The sequence below is a fragment of the Leopardus geoffroyi genome, chromosome E2 (assembly GCF_018350155.1).
Source record: "Leopardus geoffroyi isolate Oge1 chromosome E2, O.geoffroyi_Oge1_pat1.0, whole genome shotgun sequence".
In the NCBI taxonomy this organism is placed as follows: Eukaryota; Metazoa; Chordata; class Mammalia; order Carnivora; family Felidae; genus Leopardus; species Leopardus geoffroyi.
The window spans coordinates 17,357,910-17,378,431 of record NC_059335.1 but is presented as its reverse complement, the minus strand read 5'-3'; the positions used below and the strand labels follow the sequence as shown (position 1 = coordinate 17,378,431).

General features: G+C 40.1%; 1 protein-coding gene across 6 annotated transcripts in view; it reads left to right on the top strand.

Annotated features, from left to right (window-relative positions):
- The first annotated feature begins 8,401 nt into the window (after window positions 1–8,401).
- ZNF461 (zinc finger protein 461) overlaps window positions 8,402–20,522 on the top strand; it is a 33,208-nt gene continuing 21,087 nt past the window's right edge. For 3 of the 6 annotated variants that reach the window (XM_045441107.1, XM_045441101.1, XM_045441105.1), the window contains exons 1-2: window positions 8,402–8,801; window positions 10,973–11,064. Coding sequence is in view for 3 of the 6 variants with exons in the window: in XM_045441101.1 (XP_045297057.1) it covers window positions 11,056–11,064 (9 nt within the window). In the remaining 3 variants the exon portion in view is untranslated. Of the gene's footprint in view, window positions 8,802–10,972; window positions 11,065–18,875; window positions 18,930–20,522 lie in introns of those variants that run through there. The other 3 variants (XM_045441102.1, XM_045441106.1, XM_045441103.1) reach the window with 3 other exon arrangements.

Here is a 20,522-nt window from a genome sequence, read left to right as displayed (position 1 = left end):
TTGAAGTTCCTCCAAAATAGGTGAAAAACAGTCTCTGTTATAGGTCTTTATGTTAGATTTATAGCTCAGCATATTCTTTTAATTTTTTTTCACGTTTATTTTTTTGAAAGGGAGACAGAGTGCGGGTGGGAGAGAGGCAGAGAGAGAGGAAGACACAGAATCCAAAGCAGGCTCCAGGCTCTGAGCTGTCAGCATAAAGCCCAACGTGGGGCTGGAAATCACGAACCATGAAATCATGACCTGAGCCAAAGTTGGCCACTTACTGGACTGAGCTACCCAGGTGCCCCTATAGCTCAGCATATTCTAAATATACTTGGCTATGAATGATTTCTGTTATGTTCCCTTCTAACAGTTTCTAAGCATACTTATGGGTGTTCTGCCTAAAGAGCTAAGAGGCTTAAACCTTGGTCTAGTCGCTTTACATCTTTTTGATGGAAGGATTTATCTCACTTCTGAACTATTAGCCATAATGCCCTGCAACCAGTGAGAGAATCACCTTGTTCCATTAGTTTCCCTTTGGATCTAACATCAAGAGAATCAAAATTGTAAGGCATAAACTTGACTAGGGAAAATTCACACTCAGAATTCCTGTGAATTCACAAAAATTTGGGATTTGGACATGTAGCTACAGTTAGAATTCCTTCTTGTCAACTCCCATGGTTGATCATCGGTACTTCTCCAGAGGTCTTTGTCATGCTCAGCCTTTGACCTACTTTTATTTCCCCTGTTGGATTATGAACAACATAAAGGAAGCAATTATATCTTATTCATTTGTGTTTCTTCCAAGTACATAGGCACAATTTTTGCATATTGCAGGCATGTCCAGTGTCTTACACAGAAATCCCACTTCTAGGATACTTTGTCTTAGGAAAAATTAAAAATGAACAAATAAATATTACAAGGATGTTCACTGAAGAATTCCCGATAATAATTAGACAAAAAAAGGTTCAGAATAAACAATGTGTAAATAAGATATGATAGACCACATTATAATCATTATAATTTTGGCTTCAATTTAATTGTCAAAGAGGGATACTCATCAGGAATGGCTTAGTGAAAGAGAGCAGAAAGTATAGAGTTGGAAAATAGTAGAATCTGTTAGTTAAATAAAGACTGAGTGTGGGGTGCCTGGGTGATTCAGTTGGTTAAGTGTCTGACTCTTGATTTCAGCTCAGGTCATGATCTCATGGTTTCATGAGATCCAGCCCCAGGTCAGGCTCTGTGCTGACAACAAGAAGTCTGCTTGGGATTCTTTCTCTCCCCCTCTCTTTGCCCCTTCCCTGCTTATGCACACTATCTCTCAATATAACATTTAAAAAAAAAGATTGAGAGCTTGGGAACTCAAATTCTGGTTTAATCTCTCAGGAACTCTGCGACATTTCACAATTTATTTCAGTCCTTGATGCCTCACTTGCTTAAGCAGTTAACTGGGAATGGTAACACCTCCCTCACAGCGTTCTCATGAGGATTAAATTAGACAATGCATGTACTTAGAATAGTGTATTAAGAGTTCTCCAGAGAAAAAGAACCAACAGGATGTGTGTGTGTGTGTGTGTGTGCGCGCGCATGCATGTGTACTGAGAGAGAGAGAGAAGAAGTTAAGAAAGAGATTTTAAGGGGGCGCTTGGGTGGCTCAGTCGGTTAAGTCTATGACTTAGGCTCAGGTCACAATCTCACAGTTCATGAGTTCAAGCCCTGCGTCGGGCTCTGTGCTGACAGCCCAGAGCCTGGAGCGTGCTTCAGATTCTGTGTCTCCCTCTCTCTCTGCTCCTCTCCAACTCATGCTCTGTCTCTCTCTCTCTCTCTCTCTCTCTCTCAAAAACAAACAAACAAACAAACATTAAAAAAAAAAAAAAAAGAAAGATTTTAAGGAATTGGCTCATGAGATTATGGAAGCTTAAGTCCAAATCTCACAGTTCATGAGTTCAAGCCCTGCGTCGGGCTCTGTGCTGACAGCTCAGAGCCTGGAGCGTGCTTCAGATTCCGTGTCTCCGTCCCTCTCTGCTCCTCTCCAACTCATGCTCTGTCTCTCTCTCTCTCTCTCTCAAAAATAAACAAACAAACAAACAAACAAACAAACATTAAAACAAAAAAAGAAAGATTTTAAGGAATTGGCTCATGAGATTATGGAAGCTTAAGTCCAAAATCTGCAGGTCACATCAGCAGATTGAACACCCAGGGAACAGTTACAGTTTGAGTCAAAAAGCTGTCTGCTGGCAGAGTCCCTTTCTGCTCTGAGGGAGGTCAGTCTTTAGTCTATTTAAGGCCTTCAACTGATTGGATGAGGTCCACCCACATTCTGGAGGGCAATCTGGTCTACTCAAAGTCCATTGATTTAAATGTTAATCTCATCTAATAAACACCTTCCCCGAAACATCCAGAATATTTGACCAAATATCTGGGCATCATGGCCTAGCCAAGTTACATAAAATTAGCCACCATAAGTCCACCCCTTGTCAACTTGGCACCTATATGTATTTTCCTAAACATACTTAATATCTGAATAAAAACAATAACAAGGTCATACTTCCACCTACATGATACAACTATCCTGCATAAAACCAAAAAAACACACTAATCCTTCTCCTAGATGAGGATGTAGTCTTGCATGATGTTTACTTTTCTCCCTTATATCCCATTGCTTAAATAGTATGATGTCAAGTTAATAGTACTTAAATACTATGATGTAAGATCAAAACATCTTACAGTACATGATAAAGGGATAAAAAAGGAACAAAGATATTTCTATACATACATACAAACACAGAAAAATAAGGAAGAAAAACTCATGAAAATTATAGTTCTAGTTTCCGAAACTGGTCACATGGTTGTAGTGGGCATTTAAAACTACCTTCCTCCACCACCCACTGCATATTCCCTTTGCCCTCAGCAAACACCTCAGCTGGTCATAGTTCTTTACCTGGTAGAGTGACCCAAACATTTATACTTGGAGTCTGGCCCATGAGTAATCCTGCCTTTATAGTTTGTAGTTTGCCATCCACTTGAAACCTAGGGCATGGTAATATTAAGAGATGCCCCAAAGTGGGGTGCCTGGCTGGCCCAGTTGGAAGAGCGTGTGACTTTTCACCTCAGGGTTGTGAGTTCAAGCCCCACATTGGGTGTAGCAATTACTTAAATAAATAGATAGATAGATAGATAAAATTTAAAAAAGAGAGAGGGGGTTCCTGGGTGGCTCAGTCAGTTAAGCGTTGGACTTCAGCTCAGGTCATGATCTCATGGTTCGTGGGCTCAAGCCCTGCGTCAGGCTTTTGTGCTGACAGCGAGGATCCTGGAGCCTGCTTTGGATTCTGTGTCTCCCTCTTTCTCTGACCCTCCCCTGCTAGCACTCTGTCTCTCTCAAAAATAAACTTAAAAAAATAATAATAATAAATGAGAGAGAGATGCCCAAAAGGATCTCCTGTAATTTAGATATACTCTTCCTCATCTCCCTTGTGGAGCAGCAGTCCAACCACCCCTTGGTAGTCAAGATCATTCACCCCAACCAGCACACTTACTTCCTTCTTTGCCTTTTGATTCAGAGGGATGAGAAACCCAAAGTGGCTGGGTAGCAGTCTTAAATGGAACCATTGTATCTCCTGGTGAAAGCATTCCTCCTTTTGGAACTAAGTCCTCTAGGCAGCAGAGTACAGGTTGTGGGGAGGGAAGCAAAGATTTTGCTGTTGGGTTACTAGGGGTAATAGTGAGTGGTGTCACTCCCATTTCTACCCCTTGATTCCTGGCCTTGTGAATCTTGGCTATGAGAGAAAGAGTACCAGATATTGGATGCTGATACCAGAGCATATACAGCCTTCTGCAGAACCATGCCCCAGCCCTGTCAGATACTGCCATCTAGCTGGCATTGTAACCGAGTCTTCAAAACATCATTCCATTGTTCTGTCAAGCCAGCAGCTTCAGAATGGTGGGGAACTTGGTAAGACCAGTGAATTCCATGAGGATGGGCCCACTGCTGCACTTCATTTACTATGGCATGAGTTCCTTGATCAGAAGCAATGCTGTGGAGAATACCATGATAATGGATAAGGCATTCTGTAAGTCCATTGATAGTTTTGGCAGAAGCATTATGTGCGGTAAAGGCAAATCTGTATCCAGAGTGTCTGTTCCAATAAGAAAAAAATGCTGCCGTTTCCATGATGGAAACATCCAGTGTAATCAACCTGCCATCAGAGAATGGCGCCAAATTGAGGATTCAGTGTTGGTCTCTGCTGCTGGCTGACTGAGCATTCAGCAGTGGCTATAACTAGGCTGGCCTTAATGACTGGAAACCCATGTTGCTGAACCATGCACAATCACCACTTTGTTCAAGAGCTCATTGGATGATGACAGGGATGGCTGAGGAAAGAAACTGACTGTGTCCACAGACTGGGTCATCCTATCCACTTTATTAAAATCCTCTGCTGAGCATTTAGCATGGGACACAAATAGCTTCACTTTTACCCTTCAGAGAGGTCTGTCCATCTTTCTGAGATTTCCTTGGCATGTTCCCTTGGCATTTTCCAATCATGTTCCCTTCCTACGATCCAGCCAAACCAATGACCACAGCCTGTGAATTGCTATGTAATTGCACATCTGGCCATTTCTTCTTCCAAGCAAAAAAATAAAATAAAAATAAAGATAACAACCAGGTGCACTGCTCAAAGCTCTGCCCAATAGGATTACTTGTGCCTTCAGGGCACCCTTGGCCTAATCACTTATACATCACTTTATGGGAGTGCTGCTATGTACACCTAACTTAATGGCTTGTTGGGTCAGATTATACCCAGTTCATGATGGGCAGCTCAGGTCATGTGGTAACTTGGTGGCCAATGGTTTAGTGTTTAATCTCTAAGGCCCAGTAGCAGGCCAAAATTTGTTTCTCAGAAGGAGAGTAACTACAAAGAACGGCAGTGCTTTGCTTCAAAATTCTAAGGGCCTGTGCTGTGACCCACCTTTGGGTCCTGCCAAAGGCTCTAGACAGCATCACTATCTGCTTCTGATACCTCAAACACCATTGGATCTACTAGTCCTAATGGCCCAAGTGGCAAAGTGCTTGCACAACAATTTGGACCCGTTGCAGAGTCACAGAGGCTTCTCTTGTTCTGGACCTTACTCAAAATCTGCAGCTTTTCATGTCAATTGATAAGTGGGCCAAAGTAACACACCCAAATGAGGAATATGTTGCTCCAAAATCCAAAGGTTCACGAGGCTTTGTGACTCTTTCTTACTTGTAGGAGGAGCCAGAATACAATGACTTATCCTTCACTTTATTTTTGAGAAGAGAGAGCGCATGCACAAGCACATGGGTGGAGGAGCAGAGAGAGAGGGAAACAGAGAATTCCAATAGCTGTCAACCCAGAGCCTCATGAACTGTGAAATCCTGACCTGAGCCAAAATCAAGAGTCAGAGGGTTAACTAACTGAGCCACCCAGGCTCCCCTATCCTTCACTTTAAAAGGGATATCATGACATGTCCCACACCACTGGATCCCTAGAAATGTCCCTGAGGTTGTAGAACGCTTCTAAGTTCTTGTTGGATTTATTTCCCAACCCCGACATACAGATGTCTTATCAGTAAATCTAGAGTAGTTGCCAATTCTTGCTCACTAGGTCCTATAGGCATAATGTCATCAAATGTAATTGATCAGTGTAACACCTTGTGTAAGGAAAAGATAAGATCCCTGTGAACTAAATTATCATCCCTGTAAACTAAATTATAGGGCCGGAGAGCTGATGTACTGCTGAGGTAGGACACTGAAGATATATTGCTTGTTCCTGCCAACTGAAAACAGCTGCTTCTGGTAGTCTTTATTAACAGGGATGGAGCGGGGGGGTGGGGGGGGGAGGAATTGTCAGTAATTGCATAGCAGGTACCAGGGGATGCGTTAATTTGCTCAAGCAATGAAACCACATCTGCCGGAATAGCTGCAATTGGAGTTACCACCTGATTAAGTTTATGATAATCCACAGTCATTCTCCAAGGTCCGTCCTCTGCAGAGGCCAAATAGGCAAGTTGAATGGCGATACGGTGGGAATCACCACCCTGCATCTTTAAAGTTCTTAATGGTGGCACTAATCTCTGCAATCCCTCCAAGCATGTAGTATTTCTTTTGGTTTATTATTTTTTTTTAGTAATTTCTACTTGTCCTTTCCCATTATATTAGCCGTCACTCAACAGGCCAGAGAGACAGTTGCTGAGTATACCTATTCCAATTATCCATTACAGAATTGGGGGAAAAACACATGATGGGTTCATGGGTTCAAGCACCCATTGGGTCTGCTATGAGATGGACCTTAGCTAAAACTCCATTGCTCACCTGACCTCTATAAGCCCTACTCTGATTGGTAGACCAGTGAGGTTTGGGGTCTCCTGGAATTTGTGTCAGCTCAAAACCAGTGTCCAGGGTCTGATTATTTCCTTTTCCTTACTATCCAATCACCTGGTAAAGGCTGTGGGTTCCTTTGGGAAGGCATGGGGGAAAGTTATCAGCATACATTTCTAGCAGTGTGACAAGGGTTTTTCATTCAAGGGGTTCTGTGTCTGTATATGCAAGGGTCAAGTCTGAGAGTTGACTGAAGGGCCATAACTGCTTTTATGCTTTTGTTCACTTCACCTAGAACTCTCACTTATACAGATTAAGAACTTAGTAGACTTCCCACCTATTTCACTTCCACCAAAGAATACCAACCATACTCCCAGTTACTCTATAACAGAGATTAAAAAAAAAAAAATCTTTCATGATCATTTTGCATTCATCGCAATAAATTACTTCACATTTTTAAAACTTATTTTACTTTACTTTACTTATTTTTAATTAAAAATTTTATGTTTATTTTTGAGAGAGAGAGAGAGAGAGAGAGAGAGCAAGCGGGGGAGGGGCAGAGAGAGAAGGAGACGCAGAAGCAGGTTCCAGGCTCTGTGCTGTCACAGGGCTCAAACTCACCAACCGTGATATCATGACCTGAGTGGAAGTCAGATGGTTAAATGACTGAGCCACTCAGGTGCCCCTTAAAATTTATTTTAGAGAGAGCGAGCGTGGGAGAGAGGGGCAGAGAGAGACAGAGGGAGAATCTTAAAAAGTCTCCATGCTCGGCACAGAGCCCCATCAGGTTGCAATCCCATGACCCTGGGATCGTGACCTGTGCCAAAATCAAGAGTCCGAGGCTCAAGCCACTGAGTCACCCAGGTGCCTCAAATTATTTCATATTTTTAAAATCATGTTTTAAGTTATAGTTAGGTTTTTTAAAATTTCCCTTGGAAATTTAATTTTCAAGTTAAAACCAATGCTCCAGGAAACTTAATTATCATTATCTTTCTAGAGATAAGTAAAGAGGTTTAGAGTAGGTATCACCACATACTCAATTTCACACACTCCAGAATACTGCAATGTCTCATATAGTTACTACATTCAGATAATAACCACTCCATCTTCCATCCAGATTTCTAACTTGCGTAAGTTGCATCAAAACACACAAAAACAAATTAACCAAATCCCTCACATGAGTCACACTCAGTTAAAGCTCACATATATCAACCTCAAAGTTACAACATTGTAATCACCTGCCCTTTCACTGTCATACAATTCATCCGAGACTTGGGTACAGTCACACATCACTTTCACATACTTTGTATATTTCACTCAACACCTTGGACAATATCAAGCGCAAACCATCTCATACACGTAACCAAGAATCAGACTCAGAAACAATCACTTGTCACAGATACATTTCCTCACATCACAGTTTGAGATGGGGTTTCTGGACTTTCAACAAGGTTAGAAATCTTTAGATCTGTCCCTTCTGGCAGGTAATCTGTACTAGCTTCCACCCCTCTCAGTCAATTCTGGTATCTCACACTCACTTAGACGTCACATGTCGCTTCATGCCTCTCCCACGCATATATGCAAGGCTCAGTACGCGCTCGCCCCACCCCTCTGGGTCCCCCGGGTCTCGGGCAGGTCCAGCTTCCTTCCTTCTCGGGACACTCACTACAGCCAACCGCTCCTGCTAGTATGGTAGTAGACTCAACACAAACAGCCTCCCACAGAATGTTACAAGGTCACTGCTCGCATAGCCTCGTCGCCCGCAAGCGTGCGTAATCAATCATACCGTCTCAAATGGCCCCTCACGCATAAGCCACGTCATATTACACCACCTCATAATCACTGAACGTGGCCGTGTTCACCGCGTGAACTCACACGGGTATACAGCACGACCGCTATTTCAAACGGCCTCAAAAACGTTTCACAAATGAGTTTCCTCGCGTATGACAACTCAGTCGGTGTAACGTACATCCTCTTCCTCTTGTGCCGACTCAACCTCGGGCACTCGCACCTTCCGACTCAGACAACATATCTCGCATCGCCACCTTACAGATGAAAGCCGGATCCCTCCGCACCAGACAACAACAATCCTCTCAAACCACAGCACGTGCGCGTCCACGTTGAGGGGGTAGGGACAGCCACGGTGCCAGGCCTGAAATCCGCCCTTAGAGGAATCCGAGGTCCAGAATTCAGACCCCAAATTCGGGTCTGAGCCTTGGAAACGGGGAGGTTGTGACATCACTCGAGGCCCGAACGAAACTGCGCAGGTGCATCCCGAAGCCTGGAAGATTTACCTGGTTCAGTTCCGGGGGGTTTTCCCTTTCGGACTACGTTTCCCAGAAGACACTGTGGTCCAACGCTACTTCCGGTGGGAAAGTCGGCCACAGAGGGCGGTGAGGCAGTGGTGTGTGCCGGGCGAGGCGTCCGGCCTTGCCTGGAATGCGAATCAGAATTTGGACTAGAACCTTTCCTGAGGATGCTGAAGGTAAGGAATCCTGGAGCTCGAGGGCTTGGTAAGAGGAGTGTCTGGAGTGTTAGGCCTCTTAAGTGTGGGAGCTGCCCTAGGGTGGATAGATCGGGTTGTTGTGAGTGTGTGAAGGAAACTATAGAGTTTAAGTGTATAAGTAAATTTGGCTGTTTGTTGTGACAGCGACTGGATTCGGGATCGTGCTTTCGTGACATTGTAATTGTCTGCACGACCATTTGTGTGAATGGGGTTTGTATGTGATTGTGACTGTGATTGCGGGTGGTTATTTGTGTAAGCCCCATATACTTGCATAAAAGAGAAAAGCACAGTTCCACAAATCATTACACCCAGGCTCACCTAATCAGTCAGTTAGGGAGACATTCCAGTAGTCACTTGTAGATTCATACAACACAAAGCAAAATCACATTATCCAACCCACGTTTATCATCACACATCCTTGGACAAAGCCACAAGTATGGTAAAACAAAACAAAATAACCCCTCCCCAACCACAAACCGCCCTCATACCCACTTAGCCCTTATCCCCAACAATTATCTGAAGAACTCATACACATCACCAAGTATCATAGAAACATAGTTACCATGGCCACAGACAATGTCTACTCCACATCACCTCAAGGTCACACAATTTTTAAGCTTCAAGAAAGGCTTGGTTGGGGGCTCAGGCCGCAGAGTATGCAACTCTTGATCTCTGGGTTGTGAGTTCCAGCCCCACGTTGGGTGTGGAGATTATTTGGGAAAGGCCTGGTGTCTCCTAGTTCTCCACTTTCTACCTCACTACTTCTGCCATTCACCTTAAAAACACCTAGAGTAGGAGGAAATAATGGCACTATTGCACATCCAAAATCAGTGTCTAAGATTATTTATTATGTACTGTTTCTTATCTGAAATGTTCATATTAACTTTAAACATTTTTTTATTATATTACTTCATTTAAACTAAAGTTGTCTGTAATTCTTCAACCACTCTGAACACCTTATTACAAATGCTTTCACCTACCTTATATGCATACATATATGCATATATATATTTGTGCATATATGTATGTATTTTCCCGCCAAAGATTAGACTACAATACACATTGTTTTGTAATTCTTTATTATAAGATATTTAGGTCTTTTTGTCTGTACTCAGGAACAAATTTCGGAAGATTTTCCAGGATGCTTCCAGGTGTGATTTTTTTTTAAGAGGTTTATTATTTTTTTTTAAGTTTATTTTGGGAGAGTGAGTTGGCCGGGGGGGGGCGGGGAGAGAAAGAATCTCAAGCAGGCTCCTCACAGGCAGCAGGGAACCCAGTGCAGGGCTAGAGCTCACGAACCCATGATATCATGACCTGAGCTGAAACCAAGAGTGGGACGCTTAACTGACTAAGCCACTCAGGTGCCCCCAGGTGTGATTTTTTTAATTTCACCAGTACTTCAAACTGAAGTCTCAAGTATTTATTTTGTTCTGGAAATTTTTGTTCTATTTATTTTTTCTTTTCCATCTGTGTACCATCAGTCTCTATTTTTGAAATTCTTGTGAGACATTTGTTGGAACATTTAAAAAAAATTTTTTTAATATTTTTGAGAGAGAGAGCGTGAGTGGAGGAGGGGCAAAGAGAGAGGGAGATCCAGAATCTGAAGCAGGCTCCAGGCTCTGAGCTGTCAGCACAGAGCCCGACGTGGGGCTCGAACTCACAAACTGTGAGATCATGACATGAGCCGAAGTCGGGCGCTTAACTGACTGAGCCACCCAGGCACCCCTCGTTGGATCGTTTTGATCCAAGTGATCATTGGATCATTTTCTATCCCTGATCTTTTTGTAATGTCTATTTCCTTTACCTTTTCCCTTTTATTTCAGTGAAGATCTTGTCAGGATAAGTCTGAACATGTTGGTTGGGTCCATTTTATCATAGGGTTTAGACACTGGTCTGACTCTCTAAATCTTTCTTGCTAAAAAACCTGGCTCCAGTCTTTCTTGAATCCATCCTGTTATACCTGGTTTCCCTCCTTGTTTTGAGTAAGGTTGGGATTTGTCCAATTTCTCTCTAACAGTTTATGTATGTGTGTATGGGGACTGGGCATAATAGACATATAGGGGGAAGAAAAATGTCATTCCACATTAGCACTTTGGGTGCTAAGAGGCAAGACCATCTGATGTCTTTTTTTTTAAACCCCTTTCATCCAGCAATACTTTCTTTGGACTGTGAGTTTCTTCTAAAGTGGAACTAAGAAGAGGACTAATAAATACATTGAATTCTAAAAAAAGCCATGGCCCATGTAAGTTGGTGGGTTTTTTTGTTCCTAATTGATACAGTCTTTTTTTTATATATATAGTCATAGGAGTATTAGCATTCTTTATCCTGATATTGTTGCCCAATTGATTATCATACAATAACTGACTAGTGAGTAAGTGTTGGTTTCAAAAATTCAAAGTCTTCCTTTTTTGCTCCTCTTCTTTCTAACCAGTGTTCTTATACTCATTCAGTAAGTCATTTTTCATTTCCCATATGCTCAGCCTTCTGCCAGGGGAAGGAGAGAATAAAAATACTGTTCTTTTGAGGGAAATAGGTTTCTCTTGTCAGAAATATGTTTCTCTTGTTTGATGAGGTGATTTAATAATTATTTATTGAGTACCTGCTATGTGACAGGCACTCTTCTAGGTAACTATGAATAAATCAGTGGCGGGGGGGGGGTGGGCAGGGGAAAAAGACACCTACAAATTGTCCCTTATGAAACTTAACTTGTAGTGAGAGAGAGAAAAAATAACTAATTTATATAACACCAGACTTAAGATTTAAGGCACACAGGTACACACACACACACACACACACACACACACACACAGTGTGTGTATATGTAAAGAGCAAAATAATTATAAGATAAAACAAAGACCAAAAAACAAATATATGTCCTATCAGTAAATATACATGATTTTTAACTCACCTATTAAAAGAAAAAGGCCTTTAGATTGAGTCTCAAAAACTCAACTCTCTGCATTAGACACTTAAGTGATTCAGAAAATTTAATGAAAGGATGGATAAAGTATACCAGACAAATGGAAACCAAAAACAGACAAAAATTCAGGCTATATCCCACCATTAAACATGGCAAAGAAGGGCACTATGTAATTCTAAGGTATACATTTCAAAATGAAGACAAAATAGTTATAAATGGACACGTATCAAATAGCATACCATCAAATTTCCTTGAGCAAATAGGAAAGCAGATAGAAGAAAGTGGTAGAGGATACTAATTAACGCTTTCAGTCAAAGTCAGGCCAAGTGAACACATTTTGTAAGGTTGAAATACTCCATCAAATCTACCTTTTTGATATATATTCAATTCTGTATCCTAGTAATGATGAATATACATTCTTTTGAAGTCTCCATAGACCATTCAGAAAAAATGATAAAATATTAGGCCACACTGAAGTCCAAATAAGTAGAAATGATAAACCATGTTCTCTGAACACAGATGCAGCTAAGATAACAACAAAATCAGAAAAATAAAATTACTCTTAGCAACAATTTGTAAAATCCATCTTAACTCCTGGATCAAAGAAGAAATATAATCTAAAAGCAAAGGATTTCTAGTACTCAATGATAGTACTATATTTTGGAACCCATGGGATTTAGTTTAAGTAAGACTCTAAGGGAAAAGTTACAGCTTTAAGTCCTTCTAACAAAAATAATGAAAACATTTAAGTTGAAAGGAAGTAGTAGGAAATATGGAGGGGATTTATAAAAATAAAAATTATGTGTGTTAGAAAACAGGAAAAACATTATTAATAAGATAATATGACAAATCTCAAATTAGGAAAGAAAAAGAAAGCACAATATGAAAATTTTAAAGGGAAAATCCACAGAAGTGAAGGATCTTGAAAAAATACCTTATTGGATTATTTGCAAATGCGTCCATGTATATACTATTTTCAGCTACTCTCAGTTCTTGAGATCTGAATTTCTGTTTGATATAATTTCTTTTTGTTTTTAATTTTAAATTTTATTATTATTTTTTTAACATACATTCATTTTTTGAGAGACAGAGACAGTGCAAGCCAAAGAGGGACAGAGAGAGGGAGACAAAGAAAACGAAGCAGTGAGAGAGAGCTGTCAGCACAGAACCTGATTTGGGGCTCAAACCCACAAACTGTAAGATCATGACCTGAGCCAAAGTCAGGTGCTTAACCGACTAAGCCACCCAGGCGCTCCTATATCATTTCTTTTTAGCTGAAAGATCTTCCTTCAGCATTTCCTATAGTTTGTGTTTTCTGATGACAAATACTCTCAACGTCCTTTATGTGAAAATGTCTTTATTCTACGTTAATTTATAAAATAAGTCAAGAAATGCATCCTCTTCTGTTTTCTGGAAGAATTTTTTGAATGGTGTTATTTCTTCCTTAATTGTCTGATAGACTTCAACAACAAATGCACCTGTGGTAGGCAGAATAATGACCCCCAGTATTATCTACATGCTAATCCTGGAACCTGTGAATATGGTACCTTATCTGGCAAAAGGGAATTTGCAGATGTGATTAAATTAATGATTTTGAGACGGGGACATTATTTTGGATTATCTGAAGAATCAGGGTCAGAGGGAGATGTGAGAATGGAATATACATACTCCTGGCTTTGAAGATGGAGGAAGGGGTCCATGACCTACCTAAGTGGCCTCCAGAAACTTGGCAAGGCAAGGAAAAGGCAAGGGAATAGACTCTTTCCTAGAGTCATCAGAAAGGTACACAGCCCTGCTGGCACCTTGAGTTAGTCTACTGAAACCCTTGTTGGACCTCTAACATACAGACTGTAAGATGATAAATGTGTTGTTTTAAGCTACTGTATTTGTTGTAGCAGCAGTAGAAAGCAAATACAATGGAGTTTTCTTCATGGAGAGACTTTAATTTCTTTAATTGACAGGGTTTTTGGGGATTTTATTTCTTCTTGAATCAAGTTAGTAATTTATCTTGTAAGGAATTAGTTTATTTCCATTTTGATGTCAAATTTATTAGCATAAAGCTGTTTATAATATTCTCTTATTATCCTTTTAATGCCTGTCAGATATTGATAATTCATGTCTATTTTTCTTGATCAATATACAAGCAATTTATCAATTTTATTGATCTTTTCAAAGAACTAGCTTTTAGTTTTATTGATTTTTCTCTCCAGTTTACCATTGGTTAGATTGCTATTTCATTGATTACTGATCTTATTCTTTCCTTCTTTCTGCATACTTTGTGCTTAATTTTCTCTTCTTTTCTGAGTTCATAATTCTGTTTTTTCTTTTAGCAATGGGCCACTTAGAAGAGTCTTCTTTAACTTCCAAATTTTGGGGGACTTTTTAGATCTTTCTGAATTCAGGTCTTTATGAATTTCTTTTTTAATTCATTTAATTCATGATTTACTTCTGTTGTGGTCAGAGAACATACTCTGGAACGTTGATTCTTTTAAATTTATTGAAACTTGTTTTATGGTCCAAAATGTGTACTGTCTTGGTCAATGCTCAATGTGCATTTGAGAAGAAAAAGGGGTGTTATACTATTGTTAGATAGCGTGTTTATCAATGAAATCAAGTGGTTTGAAGTGGTGATCAAGTGTTCTATGTTTCTGATCTTTTGGTCCCTTGGTCCATCAATTACTGAGAGAGGACTGTTAAAATCTACAAATAAAGCTGCAGATTTATCTGTTACAGTTCTGTCAGTTTTGCTTTATGTGTTTTGAAATTCTGTTAGGTGCGTGCATATTTAGGATTGCTATGTCCTCTTTTTTTTGTTTGTGTTTTATTTATTAAAAAATTTTTTTAATGTTTATTTTATTTTTGAGAGACAGAGAGACAGAGTGTGACTGGGGGAAGGGCAGAGAGAGGAGACACAGAATCTGAAGCAGGCTTCAGGCTCTGAGGTGTCAGCACAAAGCCTAATGCAGGGCTCAATCTCACGAACTGTGAGATCATGACCTGAGCCGAAGTCAGCACTTAACCGACTGAGCCACCGAGGCGCCCCTGTTTATTTATTTATTTTTAAGTGATCTCTACACCCAACATGGGGCTCAAACTCACAACCCTGAGATATGAGTTGCATGTTCTTCCAACTGAACCAGCCAAGTGCCCCAAGATTTCTATGTCCTCTTGATGAATTGACCCCTTTATTATGAAATGTTCCTTTTGGTAATACTCTTTTTCTTGCATTCTGTTCTCTTTATTAATATAACTGCTTCAGGTTTCTTTTATTGTTACATCATGGCATATCTTTTCCCTATCCTTTCATTTTAACTGATTTTTTTTTTTTAATTTTTTTTTTTTCAACGTTTATTTATTTTTGGGACAGAGAGAGACAGAGCTTGAACGGGGGAGGGGCAGAGAGAGAGGGAGACACAGAATCGGAAACAGGCTCCAGGCTCTGAGCCATCAGCCCAGAGCCCGACGCGGGGCTCGAACTCACAGACCGCGAGATCGTGACCTGGCTGAAGTCGGACGCTTAACCGACTGCGCCACCCAGGCGCCCCTCATTTTAACTGATTTTAAGTGTATCTCATATAACAGCACATAGTGCAGTTCTACTTTTTTATTTAGTCTGATAATCCCTACCTTCAAGTATCTAGACTAGGGGTTGGCAATCTGTGGCATGCTGGCCTAGTCCAGCCTACAGCCTCAATCTATGAAGGATTCTGCATTTCTGAAGGGTTATAAATAAATAAAGAAGAATATGTGGTGGGGACTATATGTGGCTCATAGAGCCTAAAATATTTACTAAGTGAGCCTTTTCAGAAAAAGTTTGCTGACCTCTCCATGGACTGTTTAAATTCAACGTGATTATTAGGTTTTAATTTATTTTCTTGTCACCTGTTCTTCTTCCCACCCCCTCCCCCACCCCCATTTTCCTGCCTTCTCTTGGACACATGTTATATTTTTTAGTATTTCATGTGTCTCCACTACTTTTTTAGTATTTTATTTATCTCCATTTTAGGATTATTAGCTATACTATTTTTACTCTTTTATTGTTTTAGGGGCTGTTCTAAGGTTTCCAATATGCTTTTATTTTGATTTTTTAAGTTTACTTATTTATTTTGAGAGAGAGAGAGAAAGCAAGCACAAGTGGGGAAGGGGCAGAGAGAGAATCCCAACTAGACTCTGTGCTGTCAGCATAGAGCCAACTGCAGGGCTCGATCTCATGAACTACGAAATCTGACCTAAGTGGAAATCAAGAGTCAGATGCTTAACCAACTGAGCCACCCAGGCAGCTTCCAATATGCCCTTAAAAATATATAATTATAGTCTTCTAGTATTTAAAAAGAAAAAAAAATTTTTTTTTTTACATTTGTTTTTGAGAGAGAGAGACAGGGTGTGAGTAGGGGAGGGGCAGAGAGAGAGACACACACACAGAATCTGAAGCAGGCTCCAGGCTCTGAGCTGTCAGCATAAAGCCCGACGTGGGGCTGGAACTCACGAACCATGAAATCATGACCTGAGCTGAAGTCGGATGCCTAATCAACTGAGCCACCCAGGTGCCCCACAGTCTTCTAATAATTTTATACAACTTCACAAATAATGCAGAAATCTTATAGCTAGATACTTCCATTTTCCCCTCACACTTTTTTTCTGTTGTCATATATTTTATTTCTAAATACATAAAACCACAGTGCTTTTCTTTCTTCAATTATCTTTTGAAGAAATTCTGAAATTAAAATGATATATTTTCTATTTACCTCCCGATTTACCATTTCTGGTACTCTTCATTCCTCTGTGGATAGAAGGTTTTACCTAATGTCAATTTTTTGTCCCCCTGAAGAACTTGCTTTAACATTTTTAATAACATAGGTCTTCTGTGCTACAAACCTCTCAGCTTTCATTTCTCTCAAAAAACCAGAATACACACACAAAACCCCAAGCTTTATTTCCCCATCAATTCTGAAAGATTTCAGTTGGATATAGAATTAGGGGTTGACAGCTTTCTTTCAGCATTTTAACGATACTGTCTTGCCTCCATTGTTATTAGATTTTTTTTTTCATTTTCCTTGGTGTTCAGTGGGCTGTTTATAATGATCATAGGTATAGTATTCTTTGTGTGTTTTTTTCAAACTTTTATTTAAGTAATCTCTACACCCAATGTGGAGCTCTAACTCGTGACCCTGAGATCGTGCTCTCTCAACTGAGCCAGCTAGGTGCCCCTAGTATTCTTTGTTTTTATGTTACTTGGGGTTCGTTTAGCTTCTTGAATCTATGAGTTGCTTTTTTAAAAATGAAATTTGGGAGTGCCTGGGTGGCTCAGTTGGTTAAGTGTTGAATTTGGCTCAGGTCATGATCTCATGGTTTGTGAGTTCAAGCCCCACGTTAGGGTCTGTGCTGACAGTTCAGAGCCTGGAGCCTACTTCAGATTCTGTGTCTCTCTCTCTCTCTCTCTCTCTCTCTCTCTCTCTCTCTCTCTCTCTCTCTGCCCCTCCCCCACTTGTCCTCTCTCTCAAAAATAAATAAATCAATATTTAAAAAATGAAATTTGAAAATATTTTCCCAAATGTTTCTAAAGATTTTTTTAGCCTTGTTTTGCTTTTCTGAGTCTCCAATTACACATATGTTGGATTGACAAGTGTCTCATGGAACATTATGGCTCTTTTCGGTTTTTAAATTTTTTTTCAGTCTTCTCTCTGGACTTTCAGTGAGTGATTCCTATGGACTTGTCTTGAAATTTACTGATCTTTTCTTCTATTGTGTTTAATCTGCTATAGATCCATCCAGTGAATTTTTATTTCTCAATTTCAGGATTTGCCTTTGGTTCTTTTTAAAAGTACCTAAAGTTCTCAAATCTTTGCTAACTAATTTCAACATCTGAATCATTTATTTGTGTTTCTATTAGGTGATTTTCTTTTGAGTATGGGTCACATTTTCTTCTTTTTTGTATTTCTAGTAAATCTTTTACTAGTAATCTAATGATTAAAAAAATTCTTTTTAATGTTTATTTTGAAGGAGAGAGAGACACACACAGAGTGAGGGAGGGGCAGAGAGAGAGGGAGACACATAATCTGAAGCAGGCTCAAGGTTCTGAGCTGTCAACACAGAGCCCGACGCAGGGCTGGAACCCACGGACCATGAAATCATGACCTGAGCCGAAGTTGGGCGCTCAACTGACTGAGCCACCCATGTGCCCCACACCCCTAATGATTTTTGATTGTGTACTCAACATTGTATATTATATATTGTTGACTGTGATTCTGAATCTTGTTAATCCCCTATTAGAGAAGAAATAAGTTCTACCAGATAATTTATATAATTATACATAATGTAAAGCATGATACTTAAAACACCATGGTACTGGGGCGCCTGGGTGGCGCAGTCGGTTAAGCGTCCGACTTCAGCCAGGTCACGATCTCGCGGTCCGTGAGTTCGAGCCCCGCGTCGGGCTCTGGGCTGATGGCTCAGAGCCTGGAGCCTGTTTCTGATTCTGTGTCTCCCTCTCTCTCTGCCCCTCCCCCGTTCATGCTGTGTCTCTCTTTGTCCCAAAAATAAATAAAAAACGTTGAAAAAAAAAATTTAAAAAACAACATGGTACTGATTTATAAATAGATCAAAGGAATGGAATGGAAAAATCTAGAAATGTACCTGCAAATGGTAATTTAATATGGATAAAAGTGACATCTCAAAACAGTAGGCTAATGATGGACTTTTTTATTAAGATATAATTGGCCTGTCATATGTTAGTTTTGGGTGCACAATATAGTTCAGTATATGTATATGTTTATGTATATGTTACAAAGTGATCACCATAGTGAGTCTAGTTAATATTCATTACCACACATACTTACAAGTTTTTTTCTTGTGATGAGAACTTTTCAGATCTAGTCATTTAGCAACTTTCAAATATACAATAGAGTATTTATAACCATAGTCACCATGTTGTACATTATATCTCCCAAGGGTTTATTAATTTTATCACTGGAAGTTTATAACCTTTTGACCACCTTCTTCCATTTTGCCCACCCATCTCCTTGTGCCTCTGACAGCCACCAGCCTGTTCTCTGTACCTATGAGTTTGATTTTTGTTTTCTGTTTTTAGATTTCACACATAAATGAGATCATGTGGTATTTGTCTTTCTCTGTCTGACTTACTTCACCTAGTATAATGCCATCAAGGTCCATCCAAGTTGTTGGAAATGGTAAGATTTCCTTGTTTTGTTTAATGGCTGAATAATAGTTGTGTGTGCGTATGTCTGTATCACATTTTCCGTATCCATTCATCCTTTGGTGGACATTTAGGTTGTTTATTGTGTTGCCTATTATAAATAGTGATGCAGTGAACATGGAAGTCCCAGTATTTTTTCAAGTAGATATTTTCATTTCCTTTATTTATTTATTTATTTTATTTTTTTTTCAACGTTTATTTATTTTTGGGACAGAGAGAGACAGAGCATGAACGGGGGAGGGGCACAGAGAGAGAGGGAGACACAGAATCAGAAACAGGCTCCAGGCTCTGAGCCATCAGCCCAGAGCCCGACGCGGGGCTCGAACTCACGGACCGCGAGATCGTGACCTGGCTGAAGTCGGACGCTTAACCGACTGCGCCACCCAGGCGCCACATCATTTCCTTTAGATAATTACCCAGAAGTGGAATTGCTGGATCATATGGTAGTTCTATTTTCAATTTTTTTGAGGAATCTTCATATTGTTTTCCATAGTAGGTTCATCAGTTTACATTTCTCACCAACAGTGTACAAGGGTTCCCTTTTCTCCACATCCTTGTCAATGCTTGTTATGTATTGTCTTTTTGATAATAGCCATTCTAACAGGTACAAGGAGATATCTCATTGTGGTTTTGATTTGCATTTCCCTGATGATCAGTGATTTTAAACACCTTTTCATGTAACTGTTGGCTGTTTTTATGTCTTCCTTGGAAAAATGTCTTTTCAGATCCTCTTCCCATTTGTATTTTTTAATTTTTTAAAAAATATAATTTATTGTTGGGGCGCCTGAGTGGCTCAGTCGGTTGGGCATCTGACTTCAGCTCAGGTCATGATCTGGTTCATGAGTTTGAGCCCCCCATCGGGCTCTGTGCTGACAGCTCGGAGCCTGGAGCCTGCTTTGGATTCTGTGTCTCCCTTTCTCTCCGTTCCTCCCCTGCTCATGCTCTGTCTCTATCTGTCTCTCAAAAATAAATGTTTAAAAAAAAATTAAAAATAAATAAATATAATTTATTGTCAAATTGGCTAACATACAGTATGTACAGTGTGCTCTTGTTTTTTGGGGAAGATTCCCGTGATTCATCACTTACGTAACAACACCCAGTGCTCATCCCAACAAGTGCCCTCCTCGATGCCCATCACCCATTTTCCCCTCTCCCCCGTCCCCCATCAGCCCTCTGTTTTTTGTATTTAAGAGTCTCTTATGGTTTGCCTACTTCCCTCTCTGTTTGTAACTATTTCTTCCCCTTTCCTTCCCCCATGGTCTTCTGTTAAGTTTCTCGAGTTCCATATATGAGTGAAAACATATATCTTTCTTTCTCTGACTGACTTATTTTACTTAGTATAATACCCTCCAGTTCCATCCACGTTGCCCCAAATAGCATGATTTCATTCTTTCTCATTGCCAAGTGGTATTCCATTGTATATATAAGCCACATCTTCTTTATCTATTCATCAGTAGATGGACATTTAGGCTCTTTCCATAATTTAGCTATTGTTGAAAGTGCTGTTATAAACATTGGGGTACATGTGCCCCTGTGAGTCAGCATTCCTGTATCCTTTGGCTAAATT